Source organism: Lissotriton helveticus, chromosome 1_1 (genome assembly GCF_964261635.1).
Source record: "Lissotriton helveticus chromosome 1_1, aLisHel1.1, whole genome shotgun sequence".
Classification (NCBI taxonomy): Eukaryota; Metazoa; Chordata; class Amphibia; order Caudata; family Salamandridae; genus Lissotriton; species Lissotriton helveticus.
The window spans coordinates 1,080,958,106-1,080,975,783 of NC_136057.1; the positions used below are offsets into that span (position 1 = coordinate 1,080,958,106).

Consider the following 17,678-nt stretch of genomic DNA (forward strand, 5'->3'; position numbering starts at 1 on the left):
CCACCCCAAAACCGTATTGGCTGTCAGTGTAAATGTTCACATCCAATCCTTCACTGAATTCACACGCTCGCATCAATGCTATTATCTCTGCAGCTTGAGCTGAGTTGTACGGGACTCTAGAGGTCTCCACCACTGTTTTTAAAGTCGTGACTGCATATGATGCCGTTGTGGTACCATCTGCTAATTTAAAGCAGGACCCATCAACATACAGCTCTCCATCAGGATCATCAAGAGGCTTATCCGTCAAATCTACTCTCCCTTTTGTTTCCTCCTCTGTCCGAAACAAGCAATCATGAACCTCATCGTCTTTGTCATTTGAAGGGAGAGGTAATAGCGTGGCTGGGTTCAGAGTGGCACATCTTTTTATCGTTACATGTGGTGCAAATAATGTCATCTCGTAACCAGTTAGACGAGCACTAGTTAAATGCTGCGTCTGTGTCCTGTTTAGTAAAATATCCACAGCATGTGGTACCATTACTGTAAGGGCTGAACCCAGTACGAGCCCTGCCGATTGTCTTATTGAGACCGCAGCAGCCGCTGTATCCCTTAGACAGCTCGGCAATGCTCTTGCCACGTTGTCAAGCATAGCAGAGAAATAAGCACAAGGTCTCTGTTTCCCTCCGAAACACTGAGTTAAGACAGACAGCGCGCAACTTCCGCCTCGTGCACGTAAAGTACAAAGGGCTTCTGGTAATCAGGTGTTCCCAAAACAGGTGCAGAACATAAAGCAGTTTTTAGTAACTCAAACGCTTCTTGACATGCTGAAGTCCAAGGTAGGGGTTCGCGCACTTCTTTAGTAGTCAGATACAGAAGGGGTTTTGTTAGTAAAGCGTAATTCGGTATCCACTGGCGACAGTACGATGTTATGCCCAAAAATGCACGCACCTCTCGCTGCGTGTTAGGTACAGCCATGTTAGTTATCGCCTTGATGCGCTCCGGCGTCAGCCTTCTCCCCTCCTTCGATAGGAGATGACCGAGGTAGGTAACCTCCTGTCGGCAGTATTGGAATTTAGGAAGGGACACCTTGTGTCCCTTACGAGCCAAATGGTGTAACAATTTAACAGTAGACTCTCTGCATCCTTCCTCAGTGTCTGAGGCGATGAGAATATCATCCATATATTGCAATAAGACATTCCCCTGTGAGAGCTCCAAATCATCCAACTGTGCTTTCAAAGCTTGACTATAAATACTGGGACTTTCTGTATAACCTTGGGGAATTCTACAAAATCTAAAACTGCGGCCAGCCAATGAGAATCCGAAGAGATAACGGCTATCTGGATGCACAGGAATACTAAAGAAAGCATTCTTAAGGTCCAGTACGGAAAAATACTTAGCTGAGGGAGGTATCATTGTCAAAATAGTAGTAATATCAGAGACCACCGGATACTGAGGCTCAACCACCTTATTAATGTGGCGTAAATCAATCACAAAGCGATAGACATCAGGTGCACCCTCGCTGGCATCACACGAGGGCCTCTTAAGGATCGGAAGAATGGGGCTATTGCAACTGTTAGAATCCGTCTCCTCCACCACCCCAGACCGGATCAAGTCCTGTATTATTTGTAACAGAGCCTTCTCTCCATCCCTAGATATTTTATACTGCGGTATCCAAAGGTAGCTTGGCTCCCACCTTAACCTTTATTGACACTGGGGCAATGTCCATTTCCCCCACATCAGTATCACTGCTAGCCCATAGACTCTCAGGAACCCCCTCCAACTCAACTGGGAGGGGCTCATCTTTCGAGAAACACTGCTGCGCACGCGCGACAGAAGGACCCATCGTGAGGTACACACCGTCTGGAGAACAGTAAATTGTAGCATTCAATCTTTTCAACAAATCTAGACCCAATAAATTCTCACCACAATTGGAAGTTAAAAGGAAGGGAGAGTCAACAGTGAAAGGGCCAATCGTAAGTGCAAGAGGCTTAGAAATGGGGCTAACCACCGGGGTACCCGAGAACCCCACGGAGATATTAGTCTTGCCAGACAGAGCCGCCCCTGGGACCTGAGAACGCGCCACTGAACTTTTCGTAGCACCCGTATCCACAAAAAATGTCTGAGGGGAAACCGACAAGTCTGCCGTTACATAAGGCCCACGTTGATCAACATCCACAGAAACAGGTCCCGCGCTCTGCCCTACGCTGTCCTCGTTATAAGAAAATCCTGTCAGGTCATCCATAGCATATGCATCGTTGTAGTACTGCCGGTCTCTACAATCGTCACCCTCCTTCTGAAAGTGTTGCCTATCTCTTCCCCCATCAAAGTAATTCCCTCCCGGTCTCCTGCCTTCCTCGGACTGTCTACCATCCTTGCTCGCGTCTCCCCGTCCTCGTCCTCTGCCTGGTCCAGCAGCGGACCGGAGCAGTGGGCAGTCTTTCCACCAGTGCCCCTCCTGTTTGCAGTTGGCACACTGGTTCTGTCCTAAACGCTCTCTTTTCTCTCCCCTTCCATAACTACTTCCTCCTCGACCAGCTGCCATGGGCGGGGCTCCACGTCCCCGACCCTTCGCCACTTGCTGCAATAACACTCTCGTCTTTAAATCTTTTGCCTTCTTTTCTTGCCTGTCCTTATTCTCATTCTCTCTATGCTCGTAATACTGGGCCATACTCAAAATCCCAGAGGGAGTGGATGTCGTCCACGTACTCTCTGACGCTTGCAATCGGGCCGATATTTCTGGCAACAAATTTGTTACGAATCTGTTAACAAAAAGTCGCAACCCACCATCTTGAGAGATATCCTGACCGCTAAAATCCATGAACGTTTCCTCAAAACGAGTAAAGAAATCTGAAACTGCCACATCCTTCTTCTGTCTGCAAGCCGTCAACTTATCCCAATCTACCTTCTTAGGTGGGATGAGTGAGTGCATGTATTTTATTATACGCCCTGGCAACGCTAGAATCTCAGCCTTCGGCTTCTCTCCTGGCTTACGCTCCTTGTCCCAATCCTTGAATGCCTCCCAGGTACCACCCAGCTCCTCTGTATGATCTGAACCCTTCACCTGTCTCCATACATCCACAGGAACCAATAATCCGAAAAACAATTCAATATCTGCTAGAGTCATGACCGTCGAGGAAGCTGCCTCTGTTAATTCTTTGTAATAAGCTGTCGGATTTTTCCTCGAGTCAGGTAACTGAGCCTTCAAAGCTAATACCTCGCTCCTTTTCCAGGGTGTATACACCCATTGTTCCTGGAAATGAGCGTCGACACGAGCTCGAGTCACAACCTGTGTTGTCGGGTCTACGACTTCAGGTACCTCAGGGTGAAATATAGGGTGCACTTCACGCATCGGGTGTATCCCAGGGTAATGGGGTTCTCCCGCTGTTGGTAACTCATTTCTGTATTCTAACAAAAACCTCACACTACGGAGCACATCCTTTATTCCAGTGTTGGCCCTATAGGCATTATTCTTGATATCACGGAGAATCGCCGGAGCCTCCCCCCCATATCCCTGCTCCCACAACGCTATCAGTGTCGTCGACATGTGCCACAAAGCATGTTGCTGCATCAAAGGCTCATAGTCTTTCATGGTTGACCAAATGTCTTCCAATGAATAAATGTTATTCCTGGCCCATTGACAGGCTTGATTAGCAACCATTGTCTTCTCATCCAACCCAACAGCAGAGCGTGTAAGTAACTTCCGTACCTGAGTAAACAGTCCGCCTCCCGCTCCTCTAGTGGGAGTTAGCAGCGCGCTCTGAGGGGTAGTGCTGGCTGAAACAGTGGGGATGGCGGGACCAGTGGAGAACACCGGGTAGAGCACAGCAGGCACAATTGGGCTTGTCGCAGAGAAAGAGAGCAGGGGTGCAGTGACAGAGGGGGAAGTTCGTTCAGCCACAGAGGAAGCAGGTGTACCGGACAAGGGAGGGGCGCTCATTTGGGGAACCGAAACCACCGCCGGGGAGGCGGAATCCGTCAACACGGGGTACAGTGGCTGTGGAAGCTTGTTTCCTTCCCAGTATAAGAATTGGCTTGGTAGTTTGGTTTGCCCTGTTCCCATCATGCACTGGGACAGGAACAGACTAATTTGCATATAGCCAAGTTCTGAGCTGGGATGGTGCAGTGAGCTAAAAAACGGTGATGGATCAAGCCCTGATCTTTGGACTGGGTAAGAGTGGTCTGCTTAATTCAGGCACTCTGTTCATCACCACCCCCTTTTCTGAATCATTTTGTCTACCATAAGCGTGGAAGGGTATACTCAGATGTGAGTCCCTTGCTCATTGCACCATCAGGATTCAAGCAAGCCGGGCCGACGACGCCTGAAATGGCAGAAACCGGTCCCCGGAAGCTTGTTTCCTTCCCAGTATAAGAATTGGCTTGGTAGTTTGGTTTGCCCTGTTCCCATCATGCACTGGGACAGGAACAGACTAATTTGCATATAGCCAAGTTCTGAGCTGGGATGGTGCAGTGAGCTAAAAAACGGTGATGGATCAAGCCCTGATCTTTGGACTGGGTAAGAGTGGTCTGCTTAATTCAGGCACTCTGTTCATCACCACCCCCTTTTCTGAATCATTTTGTCCACCATAAGCGTGGAAGGGTATACTCAGATGTGAGTCCCTTGCTCATTGCACCATCAGGATTCAAGCAAGCCGGGCCGACGACGCCTGAAATGGCAGAAACCGGTCCCCGGAAGCTTGTTTCCTTCCCAGTATAAGAATTGGCTTGGTAGTTTGGTTTGCCCTGTTCCCATCATGCACTGGGACAGGAACAGACTAATTTGCATATAGCCAAGTTCTGAGCTGGGATGGTGCAGTGAGCTAAAAAACGGTGATGGATCAAGCCCTGATCTTTGGACTGGGTAAGAGTGGTCTGCTTAATTCAGGCACTCTGTTCATCACCACCCCCTTTTCTGAATCATTTTGTCCACCATAAGCGTGGAAGGGTATACTCAGATGTGAGTCCCTTGCTCATTGCACCATCAGGATTCAAGCAAGCCGGGCCGACGACGCCTGAAATGGCAGAAACCGGTCCCCGGAAGCTTGTTTCCTTCCCAGTATAAGAATTGGCTTGGTAGTTTGGTTTTCCCTGTTCCCATCATGCACTGGGACAGGAACAGACTAATTTGCATATAGCCAAGTTCTGAGCTGGGATGGTGCAGTGAGCTAAAAAACGGTGATGGATCAAGCCTTGATCTTTGGACTGGGTAAGAGTGGTCTGCTTAATTCAGGCACTCTGTTCATCACCACCCCCCTTTTCTGAATCATTTTGTCCACCATAAGCGTGGAAGGGTATACTCAGATGTGAGTCCCTTGCTCATTGCACCATCAGGATTCAAGCAAGCCGGGCCGACGATGCCTGAAATGGCAGAAACCGGTCCCCGGAAGCTTGTTTCCTTCCCAGTATAAGAATTGGCTTGGTAGTTTGGTTTGCCCTGTTCCCATCATGCACTGGGACAGGAACAGACCAATTTGCATATAGCCAAGTTCTGAGCTGGGATGGTGCAGTGAGCTAAAAAACGGTGATGGATCAAGCCCTGATCTTTGGACTGGGTAAGAGTGGTCTGCTTAATTCAGGCACTCTGTTCATCACCACCCCCTTTTCTGAATCAGTGGCTGTGGGGCATATGGGGGAGGGGGTCGAGTGTTCAAAATGTCCTCCATCTCATCTTGGTTGTCTTCTCTCACTACATAGCTCTTATTGTCCAATAGCCTGAAACGTCTATCTGCGCGCTCAATCCGCAGCTCATTCTCTTTCTTAGTGTGTTCCCTGGCCTTCTGCGCCATAGTCTGTGCCGTTTTCTTCTGAGTCACCTTCTCCTCCCTCATTTGTCGTTCTCGTACCTCCTTCTGCCACATCCGTAAAGAATCGAACATGCTCTGGCGACTGCGCCTAGCAAACAATTTATCTTGAAAGTAATCTAATTTTGCTCCATCAAAAGAGCCAAGCAAAGGCCACTGTAAATGCACATTATCTTTTGTATATTTATGCCACAAAGTAGAAAACAAAATCGGGGGTAAACCATGTTTTACATACATTTCAAAGTTTGGAGAGCCCTCCACCGGGGCAGGTTGGCTCTCAGCCAATCTAACGTCTGAGACATCACCACAGCACCATAAACACCGTAATTTACTGAAACACGGCATTCTGCTCTCACACAGTCACACACTAACACAAAGACTCACACTTGCACACTTGCTCACTTACCGGTAGGCCACACTCACAGTTTCAATATACGCTACATCAAATCCATACCAAAACACGTGTTACCAAAAATGGCACAAGGCCCGTCGACCAAGTCCTGGGGAACCTGGACCCTACCGCAGACCGAACAGCACACCCGCTATTCCGAGACTGGGGAACACATCCGTCTCCTGGGCAGCACTACAGATCGGCATGCGCTACACCGCATGGGACTCGGTGCTCATCCCCGCAAACCGCCACCCTAGGCGTTCGGGTGAGTCCCGAGATCCTTCCGCAGCAAGCCACCCGCCGACTGCAGTACTTCCCAGTCGGATGACTACAAACCAACGTTCACCCAATCTCCGTCAAGTCTGTCAGAGCGCCACTTGCACTCTGAGTTCCCCGGAGCACACTAGCCCCAGGAGCACACCGGCTCCTCCAATCACCAGAGACACACCGGTCACTCGGAGCACTCCGGCTCCTCCAAACAACAGTCGGACCACTCACCTTCTATGCGCGGTACCGACCTCTACCATTCTCCACCTCCGGCTGCCAGGACCAACGCGATCAGCTCCAAAGTTCCGCCTTCCGGACGACGGCGTAGGATCATGGACCGGGACCTCTTCCGATCAGCAGGGCGGGGCAGCGCTGCGAGAACCAAGCTCGACATCAAGTGGGTACCCAGGCCCACCGTGCCGACCAGAGGGTCTCCGGCCTTCTGCTACCCACTTACGGGTGAGAAAGGTCCTAATCGCGGAGTCCCTGTTCGGGCGCCATCTGATAAGCGTGGCTCAAATCCACCCGAGTGACTTACCGCACTCACCTATAGTTACCCAATAATAAGTCAGCCGGACAGTGGAGAAGAATGAACAAACAATTTATTAGGCCACAAACTCCCATATGAGAGGGCCCTGTTCGACCTCACCCCTAAGAGTGCGCCGAGAAGGACTGACTCATAGCATCACAGTAACACATTATAATAAGAAAAGCAGAGTAAGTCACGCCCATAGTGGAAAAGTACTGGACCCCTGGGATGGTGAACAATGGTCTCATACAAGAGGCATCTGCACCTGGAATAGCAACATTTTCGTTATCTGACTCCAAGGACACGGAGCCAGGCCTTAGCATCTCCAGCACATGAGAATAGCGTGATAAGGGGTTTCGCTAGTAGTTTCAGTCACAGTGAGCCGAGAAACAAAAACTGCTGACATGTGGAATATTCCTATTCCTACGGGAGGGGATGAGCAAGTGCAACTCGCACAGAAAGGGAAATGCTTCAACATGGTGGCACACAGGCTAATATAAGAATAACTGTAATAATGTCACACGCATAAATGAATAACTAATATTGGAATATAAACGAAAATGCATAAATGAATATATCAGTAGTTAGACACACTCTGCTAACACATAAGCATAATATGTAAAGTGGGCGGGGCATAGAAAACTGAAACCTATCACCAGTCACCACCCCCGAAAGATACAATTAAAAAAATATACTGGGAATGGGTTCAAGCCAGGGAACTCGAGAAATCAAACTGGGGAGTGTTAACTGACCGTTTTTTAGAGCATAAGCCGGTGAGGAAGTTTGAATCTTTTCTCGATGTCATTAAAGTACCTAGAGACAGAACTTTGGGCGCGATGTAGGTAAAAGTCATTTACCGACTTTAAAATACCGATTTTTACCGAATCGGTATTCTGAAATCGGAAAATGAGATGTAGAGAAAAAAAATCGGTAAAATACCGATTCGGTAAAAATCGGTAGCGTGTTTCGATACTTACCGAATCTGTAATTACCGATTCGGTATGATTACCGAATCGGTAATTTACCGATTATGACGGATTTCAGACTCCTACATCCCGATGGTTCGATTCCGCTCGGTAACGGCCGAAAATCGGTATTTTCGGCCGTTACCGACCAACCTACATCGGGCCCTTTGTTTCTAAAGTTTTGACATGGAACACTTCCCCTGAACACTTTTACCAAGCATTGGAAATCATCCATGTCTAATCATTTTAGTTGCCCTGGTTGTTCAAACCCTAAAGAGTCCTTAGCCCATTTCCTATTTGCCTGTAGAGCATATAGTGAACCCAGGAGAAGGTGGTTAAAGCCAGTATGTAGAGAATTGGGAGTCAGGCACCATGTGACGGCACTCCGCATATTGACAACAGATACAACATCTACGATGGTTTTTTGCGGAGTTGCCAAATTCTTGGGAAAGGCCTGGCAGATACGTTCAAGACTTGTAAAATGAGCATGGGGCAGGAAATTGTGTACAGTATACACCCACCAGAATATGTCTGATCCTCTGTCCTCTGTTCCCTGTTTTAGGTCTTTATTTAATCTATCTTTAAAATTTTGTGCTGTTTTTGAAAAGATTTCACTTTTTAAAAAGTTTTAATATCTCTTTTAGCAATGAATTGTGTACTTTTATGATAAAGTTTGTTTTTATCGAATAAAGTATAAAGTATAATGTTTACCATCCTAGTCATAATATTAATTGCTAAACATTTTATTAACAACCCTTACCCTAAATTGATTTAATTACCTCTTTAAAAAGTAATTCAAATAATGCGCCATACCTATCACTATAGTAAATTTTATTATTTTTACCATAATAAAATATTGCTAATAGTAACCATAGAAGTAGTTCTAATCTATTAACACCTTGCATGCTGATGACGGCCCCCAGCCGTCATGCACTACGGTGCTCGTGTGCTGATGATGGCTGGGAGCCGTCATGAACCCGCCCACTCAATAAAACTGCCGCAGAGGCGCAGAATCACGGCAGCATGCAAGGGGTTAATTTAATATGCCTGAATAAATACCTTATCAGAATCTAAATGCTAACCGAATCCCTATAATCAATTTAGATCGAAGCAATTTACTAATAAACTGTAAATGTATTAAATTGCTTCTTACCGTGAGCCTAAAATGAAATGTATTACATTGGTCTAACATCATGTTTGGTTAAATATATTAATATTAATTTAATTCAGTTATTAAGACTAACCCTAATAATAAATGCTATGTATTTATAATTCAACATATTTAAACTAATAAAGGTATTTTAATACTAACCCTTAATTTCAATACAAATTTTTTTCAGTTAATTACAGTAATCCCACCACCCTCAATCACACCATCTTTTCCAAATGCTCTCAAGCCTTTTCATATTCTTCAACTCCAGAAGAAATCCATACGATGACCTTGCAAACTACTGGTCCAGCAATCAGTTGCCCTTTATTTGCAAACACATTGAAACAGTAGTTTACACAATTCCAAGATCAAGAGTACCCTGAATGCTGATGACACACAACGTAACTTGAAAGTCTCCTACACTGCAGACATAGAATGCCATAAATGCTGCCTGCTCATACTCCATGGCTGGTTGGCCAACACCTACCTGAAGCCCAAATCTCCTATAATAGCATTCCTATTTCCCGCTATCCCATAACAACAAGCAATAACTAGTCCAAACCTGGCTCTACGACATGAACCTGGATGGATTCCCCTCAGTGCCAAGTCACTAGGACTAACCCTGGACACTGGCCTCACCATCAGGGAACACATTGCCAAGCAAACCATGGTGATTTGGTATTACCTGTTCTACTGAATAAAGTGAAGCTATTCCCCCAGGGAGCGAATTCAGTTGTTCAAGCCCTTATACTCTGGACGGTGACAATACCCTTTCCCCTCTGCTGTCTTTGCGACTCCACATTGACACCTCTTAAGGGCATCCTACCTATCTTTGGTTCCTCTTGCCAGTCTGCACCATCTTAAAAACCAGCATCATCTTTCCCTATCCAACACACAATTTCAGCACCTCTAGTGGTTTTTGGTACACCTGTAGTCATACAGCAAAAAAAAAAAGATAACTTTCCCATTTATGCACCCAGGACCTGAATTGGTAACTTTGTATCTGTTAGGAACAATCCAACCCTGTTCTAATTTAATAAAGAGTTGAAGAAACATCACATTAAAGAATACTGCATCACAAAAAAGTAACAGTTTCAGACCCATTTTTCTGTGCAATAACTCATTGCCTATAACCTTGTCGCTAGCACCGTTCAGCACACCTCTGCCTTTTGAATAGGATTGCATTATACCAATATTACATATATACATACATATACGCTATTGCTAATCCTAAAGGAAATAGTGCATAATCATTATTTATTTACAAATACCATTACATTTAAATTATACTTACCTTATAAGTTGTTTCCTAGAAGAGATAACATAGGCACGATAACACAGTACATGCAGGTGCAGTCATGTTAATCAATATTATAAGAAGCACTTTTAGCAGGAGCATTAACAGTGGCATGTTTTCTGGTCTGGCCTCTTTCGCAACTCAGACAAAGAATATGAATACCATGATTATGTTTTTCATACATTTCACTGACTTTCGCACATATTCCTAGGGGTTGAATGTACTAGTCGACAAAGACCACAAATTCAACAGTGTTTATGTTTTCTGTTCAACGCAGAATGCAACACAACTCAATAAGGGAGTGTACTTTTTGGGAAATTTGAATGATGGGTGAACGAAAGCAGTGTATATATTAAGAAAAAGAGTGCTTCAAATATTGGTTGGGATTTTTAAGCAACAAGCGCTGCACATGGTGCACAACACAGGGCATGAAGCCTGAAAGTAGGGAGTTTGTGTGGAATTGGGGAGCAGTCCTGTCACAGAAAAAAAGTGTTTTCACTAACCTGCGTAGCTGCACGTATTGCCATCCAGGCTAGCAATTTGTACGTTTGTGCTGGAGTTGGTACAATCTCTATAGAGCCTTTTGTTATGACTTCAGTCTGTAAATTAACAAAACACACCATGGAATTTAGCAGGTTAACAAGCATAATTTTCTTTGCTCCAAAATCCCCAATGGTACATATGAAAGATATGTTTCACTCACTGACTATAATTTGTGCAGTACAATGTTTTTATGGTTTAAACCTTTTTATTTTTGAAAGAAATGCCAAGCATATGGAATATACATTATTACCAGTGTCGCTATTGGACAGCAATGGTAGAGCCCCAGGCATTCATAAAAAAAGAGGATACAACGGAAAGCAGAGAGGGAGCAGTTCTACACATAAAGGAAAACATGAAAAAAATATTCCCTTCCCTAACCCTCCCCACCCACTAGTTTGGTTCACTGTGCTTTCCATAATTAAGACAGAGTAGATCACATCATACCTAGTTGCACCAGTTTATACTTTGGTATTCACTTCTGAGAGCGGCAGGAGTCTTAGATATTTAGGGTTTGTCAGTTCTCTAAAGTCTTCAGATAGGAGGGATATATATTAGTCGCCACAGTTTCTCAAATGCCTCTCCTTGATTTGTTAGTGTCAGAGATATCCTTTCCATGCCCAGTATGTTCCATAACTTGTATAACCATCCTATATGGGTTGGCAGTTGTGACGTGCCCCAGCGTGCTAAAACATTCTATGTGGCTGCACCCAGTACTAGGCCTATCTGTCTCTCCCATCTAGACTTCAGTGGATATGTTAAGGGCTTTGGTAGCCTAGTAAGACAGAAATCTAGGTATTTGTTTCTCTAAATGATTGTCAATCTCGTCTAATATTTGAGTCCAGCATGACTGGAGTCGGGGGCAGTCCAATAACACACGCACCAACGTCCCTTGAGCCCCACAGCGTCTCCATCCCCTGTCACTGAGGTCTGGAAACATTTTGTGTAATCTGGACGAAGTGAGGTTCCAATACGTGGTGAAACAAAGGATTCGGAGAAGGAAGTGTTTGTGGCAGTGTGTCTTGCTCTGAAATATATCTCGCCCCATTCCTTCTCCGTTAGCTGTCCCCAGTTCCAGCTCGCTTCCTACATGTGTTTATTACATTGGGTCAAAAATGCACAGATCTCTGAGATTACACGTCTACCTGTGGTATGGGTGACTACCCAGTATTCTTAGGCTGTGAGGGGTCTCTGTATGGCAGATGTATTACTGGGATGTGTTAACCAGTGAATAAGCTGTAAGTAGTGTAGTCTCTCTGTTTCAGGAAGGGAAACGTCCCCGCTCCTTTGCTGAAAGGGATCGCCCCTCCTTAGTCTATCATGTGCCCCATGGAGCGACACTCAGAGCGTTTTCACTCCGTGAATGCCCAGAGATCGATCCCTGGAGTAAAGTCAGGGTTCTCGAATAGTAGCATCAGAGGAGAAGGGAAGGAAGTCAGACCGCATTTGATATTTGTCTGATCCCATGTGTTCATTGTCCCTCGAGTGATGTGGGAAAGATATAGGTTCCTGGGTCTGTGGGGTTTCTTGAGAAATAGAATCTTCCACAAAGAGGTACCCGCTCCTGCTTTATCTTGAAAGAGCCCATGTTTCTCTGACTCAGACTGGTGGCATTCAAATAGGTATCGTAGCTGTGCCGCTCAAAAGTACATGTGTAAATCCGGGATGCCCAAGCTACCATCTTTAGGTGATAGTCAGCACAGCTCTCTCCTCATGCGTGGGATCAGATGTACCAGGAGATATCAGCCTGTAAGGTCCCAATCATTCCTTTAGGTGGCCCTAGGGGCAGAGTCTGAAATAGATAGAGGATCTTAGGGAGAATAGTCATCTTAACTGCTGCGGTACGACCCAGCCATGAGATCTGATGATGTTTCCAGATAGTTTTCTCTTTCCTGATTTATCTTAATAAAGTGTGGTAGTTTCTAGAGGAGATTTGTTGTAGGGTGGGCGCTAATTTAATCCTTAGATAAGGGAGTGCAGCCGACTGCCACTGAATGGGGTATAGTGTTTGTAAACTTTCCACCAATTCCTGGGGTATTGATAGGTTTAGTGCCTGTGATTTCTCGACATTAACTTTAAACCCTGATGTCCATCCAAATGCTTCCAGTTCTTCCAGGAGTGTCTGCAGTGTGGAGGCAGGACTACCCAATGTGAAAAGTATATTGTCTGCGTATAAACTCAGCTTATGCTGTTCCCCTCCAAAGGTGGCACCGACTATCTGGGGACTATGTCTTACTCTTTGGGAGAGAGGCTCCATACATAGAGCAAATAAGAGTCGGGATAACGGACAATCCTGTCTCATGCCTCTGCTTATTTGAAAGGTTTCTGAGGTGTGGCCATTTACCCTCACTGTCACCATAGGGGAATGGTAAAAATTCATAATTTGCACCTTGAATTTATCAACTAGGCCAAAATGCGTAATAACTTGCTCTAGATAGGGCCAGTGCATCATATTGAATGCCTTTTCAGCATCGATGGTTAGCAGCATCGTCTCCTTTGGGGTCCTTGCCGCTTTTTCAATCATATGTAAAATGCAGTTGGTGTGGTCACTGGTTTGTCTGTGCAGTATAAACCCCGCTTGATCTGGGTCTGTGATAGTGGGTAAGAGCGGACTTAGTCTGGGTGCTAGAATTCCAGTGAATAGTTTAAGATCTACGTTCAATAGTGAAATAGCGCTACAACACTGCTGTCTGCCTGTTCCCTGGCTTGACCACCACCGCAATGGAGGCAGCTAGCATTGATGCAGGAATTGCACCTAGAAGCGTGAAGGAGTCAAAAAGCCTTGTTAGTATGGGGACTAAAGTGTTGCAGAATGTTTTATAGAAAATAAGGGGTAATCTGTTGGGCCTGGTGACTTAGAGAGTTTAAGGCGGGAGGTGGCTGAAATTACCTCCTCTTGTCTTTTGTCCTCCTCTAATGTCTCTGCTTGCTCCGGGGTAATGCGAGTTGTGTTTGCTCCTTGAAGGTAGGTGGCGCTAAGTAGGGGGGTCTAGGTTTTGTTCCTTGTATAGCTTTGAGTAGAATTTTTTTAATTCTTCTGCTATATCTGAGGTTAAGTGGTTTTCGGGACCGGACTCCATTTTGTTTGCGTTGTTCGTGACGCCATTTTGTGTTGCCCTCACGTAGGCCGTAGAGGTAAACGAACGAACAAAGTTGCATGGGCCTCGTTGTTCATGTAAGCATTAACAGGCCCTTTTCGACTTGCGAGTGTACTGCAAGATGCTGACCCCGTCACCTAAAACTGACCCTTTTACGAAGTCAATTTCTCTAGCTGATCGTTGTCTAAAATTGCCAATCAATGTTCAGGATATCGTTAACTTATAGTTTCTTGCACATATCTTATCCTACTCAACATCTGAATTGTTTATTTTCTTACGACTTTTCATTACATGGGTAGTGCTTTCAATCATGGGTTTGTCCGGCTTGTGGTAATCGAATTTGGGACAGTCCTAATAATTAACTTGTGGGTTGGTACAATGTAAAGTGAGCTTTTTGGAATGTAATAATGTGTGTGAAAATGTATTTCATTGGTCAGAATTTTCCGCAGCGGGTGTGCATTCGTAATTAATCGAAAACAGCATAAAAAGTGATGTCTTGCTCTACGAGAGTTGAGCAGTCTCCTGAGTTGTACACCGTGTTGTATTGCTGGGATTACTGTTACTAGCTGCAGCTAATGAATTTGATCTCTGACGCCACCTAGAAGTATTCCGTGTCTCTGTATACCAAGACAGGTGAACTCGAAGACTTCGGGTGTGTCCCTGGCACCGCTGGATTCTAAGAAAACCCGGTTCTTCAGTTGGCGCCCAACGTGGGGCGACTTCCGACTTCAGCGGTACCGGTCCAAGCCCGAGGATCGTGAGGAGCCACGTGAGGAAATTCTGTAGGAAGGCCGCCACTTCATCGAGCCCTGCATGTCGACGTGGACTGAAGGTGTTTTCTGCGAGGCTTCCCGCTTTCCGACGGCTACGAAGGACTGCTGCCCTGACTGTCGCCCTGTCTTGGACCCTTGATTGATCCTTTGTAAAGCGATAGACGGTCTTCTGGTGGCGTGACAGATACTTTGGTTAAGTATAAGTGGGTCGCTCACACGATCTTTGTTTTGGTCCTTGGTTTTGATTCGGTTATTGCAATATTCGAAGCCGAGGGGCTCGTATATTTACGAGTGTATCGATAGTTGATAACCCCCTGAAGTTTGAAGCTAGATTAGTGAGCTATAAGATGCCTGGTCTTGGCAGATTTGGGAAATGGTTTGGTTGTGGTTGCAACAGGGATTCCCGATTGGAGGATTCGTGTCCGATACCTCCAGTTGGAACTCCGACTTATGAGCTCTATTCAAAACACGGAGTGGGTCCTATTACTTATAATGAAGTATGGGTTCGCTATACGAAGAAAGATGATGTTTTACAATGGCCCCAACATGGTAGTTTCGAATTAAATATTTTAGATAATCTGGAAGTTGCGCTATTTAAGAAGAAAGCCCGGCCGGCAATGTTTGACTCTTTCCGCTTTTGGCGTAAGGAAGCCAAACAGCGAGAAATTAAGCAAGCAAAAAGAGATAGGAAAGATAAGAATATGTCAGTACTACAAGCGGCTAGGCAGTTTAGGGAAGATGGAGAAGAGCGTGCGAGTGAAGTTTCAGATAGATAGCGTTGCATGGCCATAGATAAATGTTATCCGGCCTTGCCATCTTCTCCTCCGAAAGTAATTGAAGACCTTGAAAAAGATCCTTTGATCTCTCATTTACTGAGATTGCCACCCCCTTATGTGCAGGGTGCTACTGCGCCTCCATTACCCCCGGTTGTTCCACCCTTTGTTGTTCAACCTCCTGCTGTTGTTCAGCCACCCGGTGCTCCACAGATGGTTTTGCCTCCTACTGCGCAACCCACTCTAGGGTCGCAAACTTTGCTACCAGCTTTGCCTCAAACTCCTTTACCTTCTACTTCTGCATCTTTGACTCCTACTGTTCTTGTCCCTACACCTCTTTTGCCTCAAAATACTTATTCTCCTGTTCTTATGTCTGCTTCTTCTCCTTCTACTCGAAAACGAATGACTGAGACTGTTGCTAATCTGTTGTCTCCATTGTTTGGGTCACTGAGTATGACTCCTGTTTCGGAACGTAAGCAGAGTCGTAGTCAGCTTCCTAGTTCCGAGGAACGGACAGTGTTGGATTTGTTGGCTCGTAGATGGATTTTAAATGCTTCCAGGTATAATTTGCCAGCGGTTATGGATGTTTTCTTTCAGTGGGATCCGCCTAAGCAAAGGTATGTTTTTGATGTAATGTGTACTTTTCTCCGTCAGGAATGGGAAAATAATGAGTTGGGTCCGATTCCGCAGGAAGTGCTCGATGTTCAGTCAGAATTTGCTAAAGGGACGATAGTGGAGTCCGATGTTACAGATACCGTAGAGACGATACTTGCTTTCAGATCTAAGCTTCCGCCTCAGACATTGTACGAACCTGATTCCTCTGTTACAGAAAAGTGAAGCAGTATCCTATGAGAGAGGTTCCGCCTGTATGGAGAGACGCAGTTCAGGCTGATACCGTTTTGGGTATTGTGTGCGCACCGTCCCATTTTCAGCGAGTATGGGTGCATGTCCCTTGGAAGAGAGCAGAGGTCTTGGCTCTTAAGCAGACCTTGCCTGACCTCCGTAAGAATCCTGCTGGTTATTACAAAGTGTTGTCCCAGACAGTTGAGGCGTGTATTATGAATTTAGCTGACATCGATATGTTGATGGGTAATGTAGTTCCGCAACCTTTGTGGGCGAAGATCCGTCATGAGAATCATGCGGCAGAATTAGGAGATACGTGGGCTAATATTGTTGCTGCAGATGGTCGGCAGGTAGGAGGTGCCAAACCTGAGCCCTTGGTTGCAGAATTACCAGGTAGAATTATTAATTTGATGAAAACTATGATGCCTCCTTTGCGAGTGAATTGGGACAAGTTAGCAGCATGCAAACAAAAGAAAGACAAGAGTGTGTCTGATTTCTTCACTGGGTTTGAAGAGACGTTTATCGATCATAGTGGTCAGGACATGAGTACGGAAGGTGGTCAACGGTTGTTCGTGGACAAATTTGTCTTTAATTTGCTTCCCGAGCTTTCTAATAAGTTAAAGGACTCTGAGAGTTCATGGGCTGTTTCTTCGTCGGCCCAGATATTGGCTACTGCATAATATTATGAGAATAGGGATCAAGATGAGAAGGATAAAGAAGAGAAGAAAACTAAGGATCTAAAGACGAAAGTTCTTTTACAGCAAGCTTATCCGCCTCGTCAGAATCAGCCTCAGTTTCAGCAACCTCCACAGTTTCAGAGATTGTTACAGAAGCCTGAGCCTTATGCTCCGCGATTCTTTCCTAGTCCTAATCAGTGTGCTTATTGCAGAGAGGAAGGTCATTTCAAGAAGAGTTGCCCGGCTTTGTTACAGCTTTCGAATGGCGTATCTGGTCAGAGAGGTCGTGGTGGTTTCCAGCAAGCTCCTAGGGGTAGGGGACGTGGTGTGTTACCCCAGAATGAGCGTTCCTCTTCCCTTCAAAATTCTGCGAATTATTTTGACAGACAGAATGTTCTGAGTGGTCAGTCTGCACAGTACTATGTTGATGAATATTATGTCGAGAGTGAGAGTGCTGGTTATAATGATAGTTAGGACAGCCATGGGCAAAGAGAGGGAGTAGTGTCAGTTCCAGTAGACCAGAGTGGACCTTATGTTGAAGTGATTACATTAGGTGTGACAGAACCTTTTCTTTTGGATACTGGTGCGACGAAGAGTTCTATTATGCACTCTAAACTTCCTAGCGCACCTTTGTCTGGCT

The 17,678-nt window shown here is 45.5% G+C and overlaps 1 protein-coding gene across 5 annotated transcripts in view; it reads right to left on the reverse strand.

Annotated features, from left to right (window-relative positions):
* The window catches only part of CFAP54 (cilia and flagella associated protein 54), a 2,603,731-nt gene that overhangs the window by 394,511 nt on the left and 2,191,542 nt on the right, over window positions 1-17,678 (reverse strand). For all 5 annotated transcript variants that reach the window (XR_013608312.1, XR_013608313.1, XM_078677994.1 and 2 more), the window contains one exon: window positions 10,838-10,933. Coding sequence is in view for 3 of the 5 variants with exons in the window: in XM_078677994.1 (XP_078534120.1) it covers window positions 10,838-10,933 (96 nt within the window). In the remaining 2 variants the exon portion in view is untranslated. The remainder of the gene's footprint in view (window positions 1-10,837; window positions 10,934-17,678) is intronic.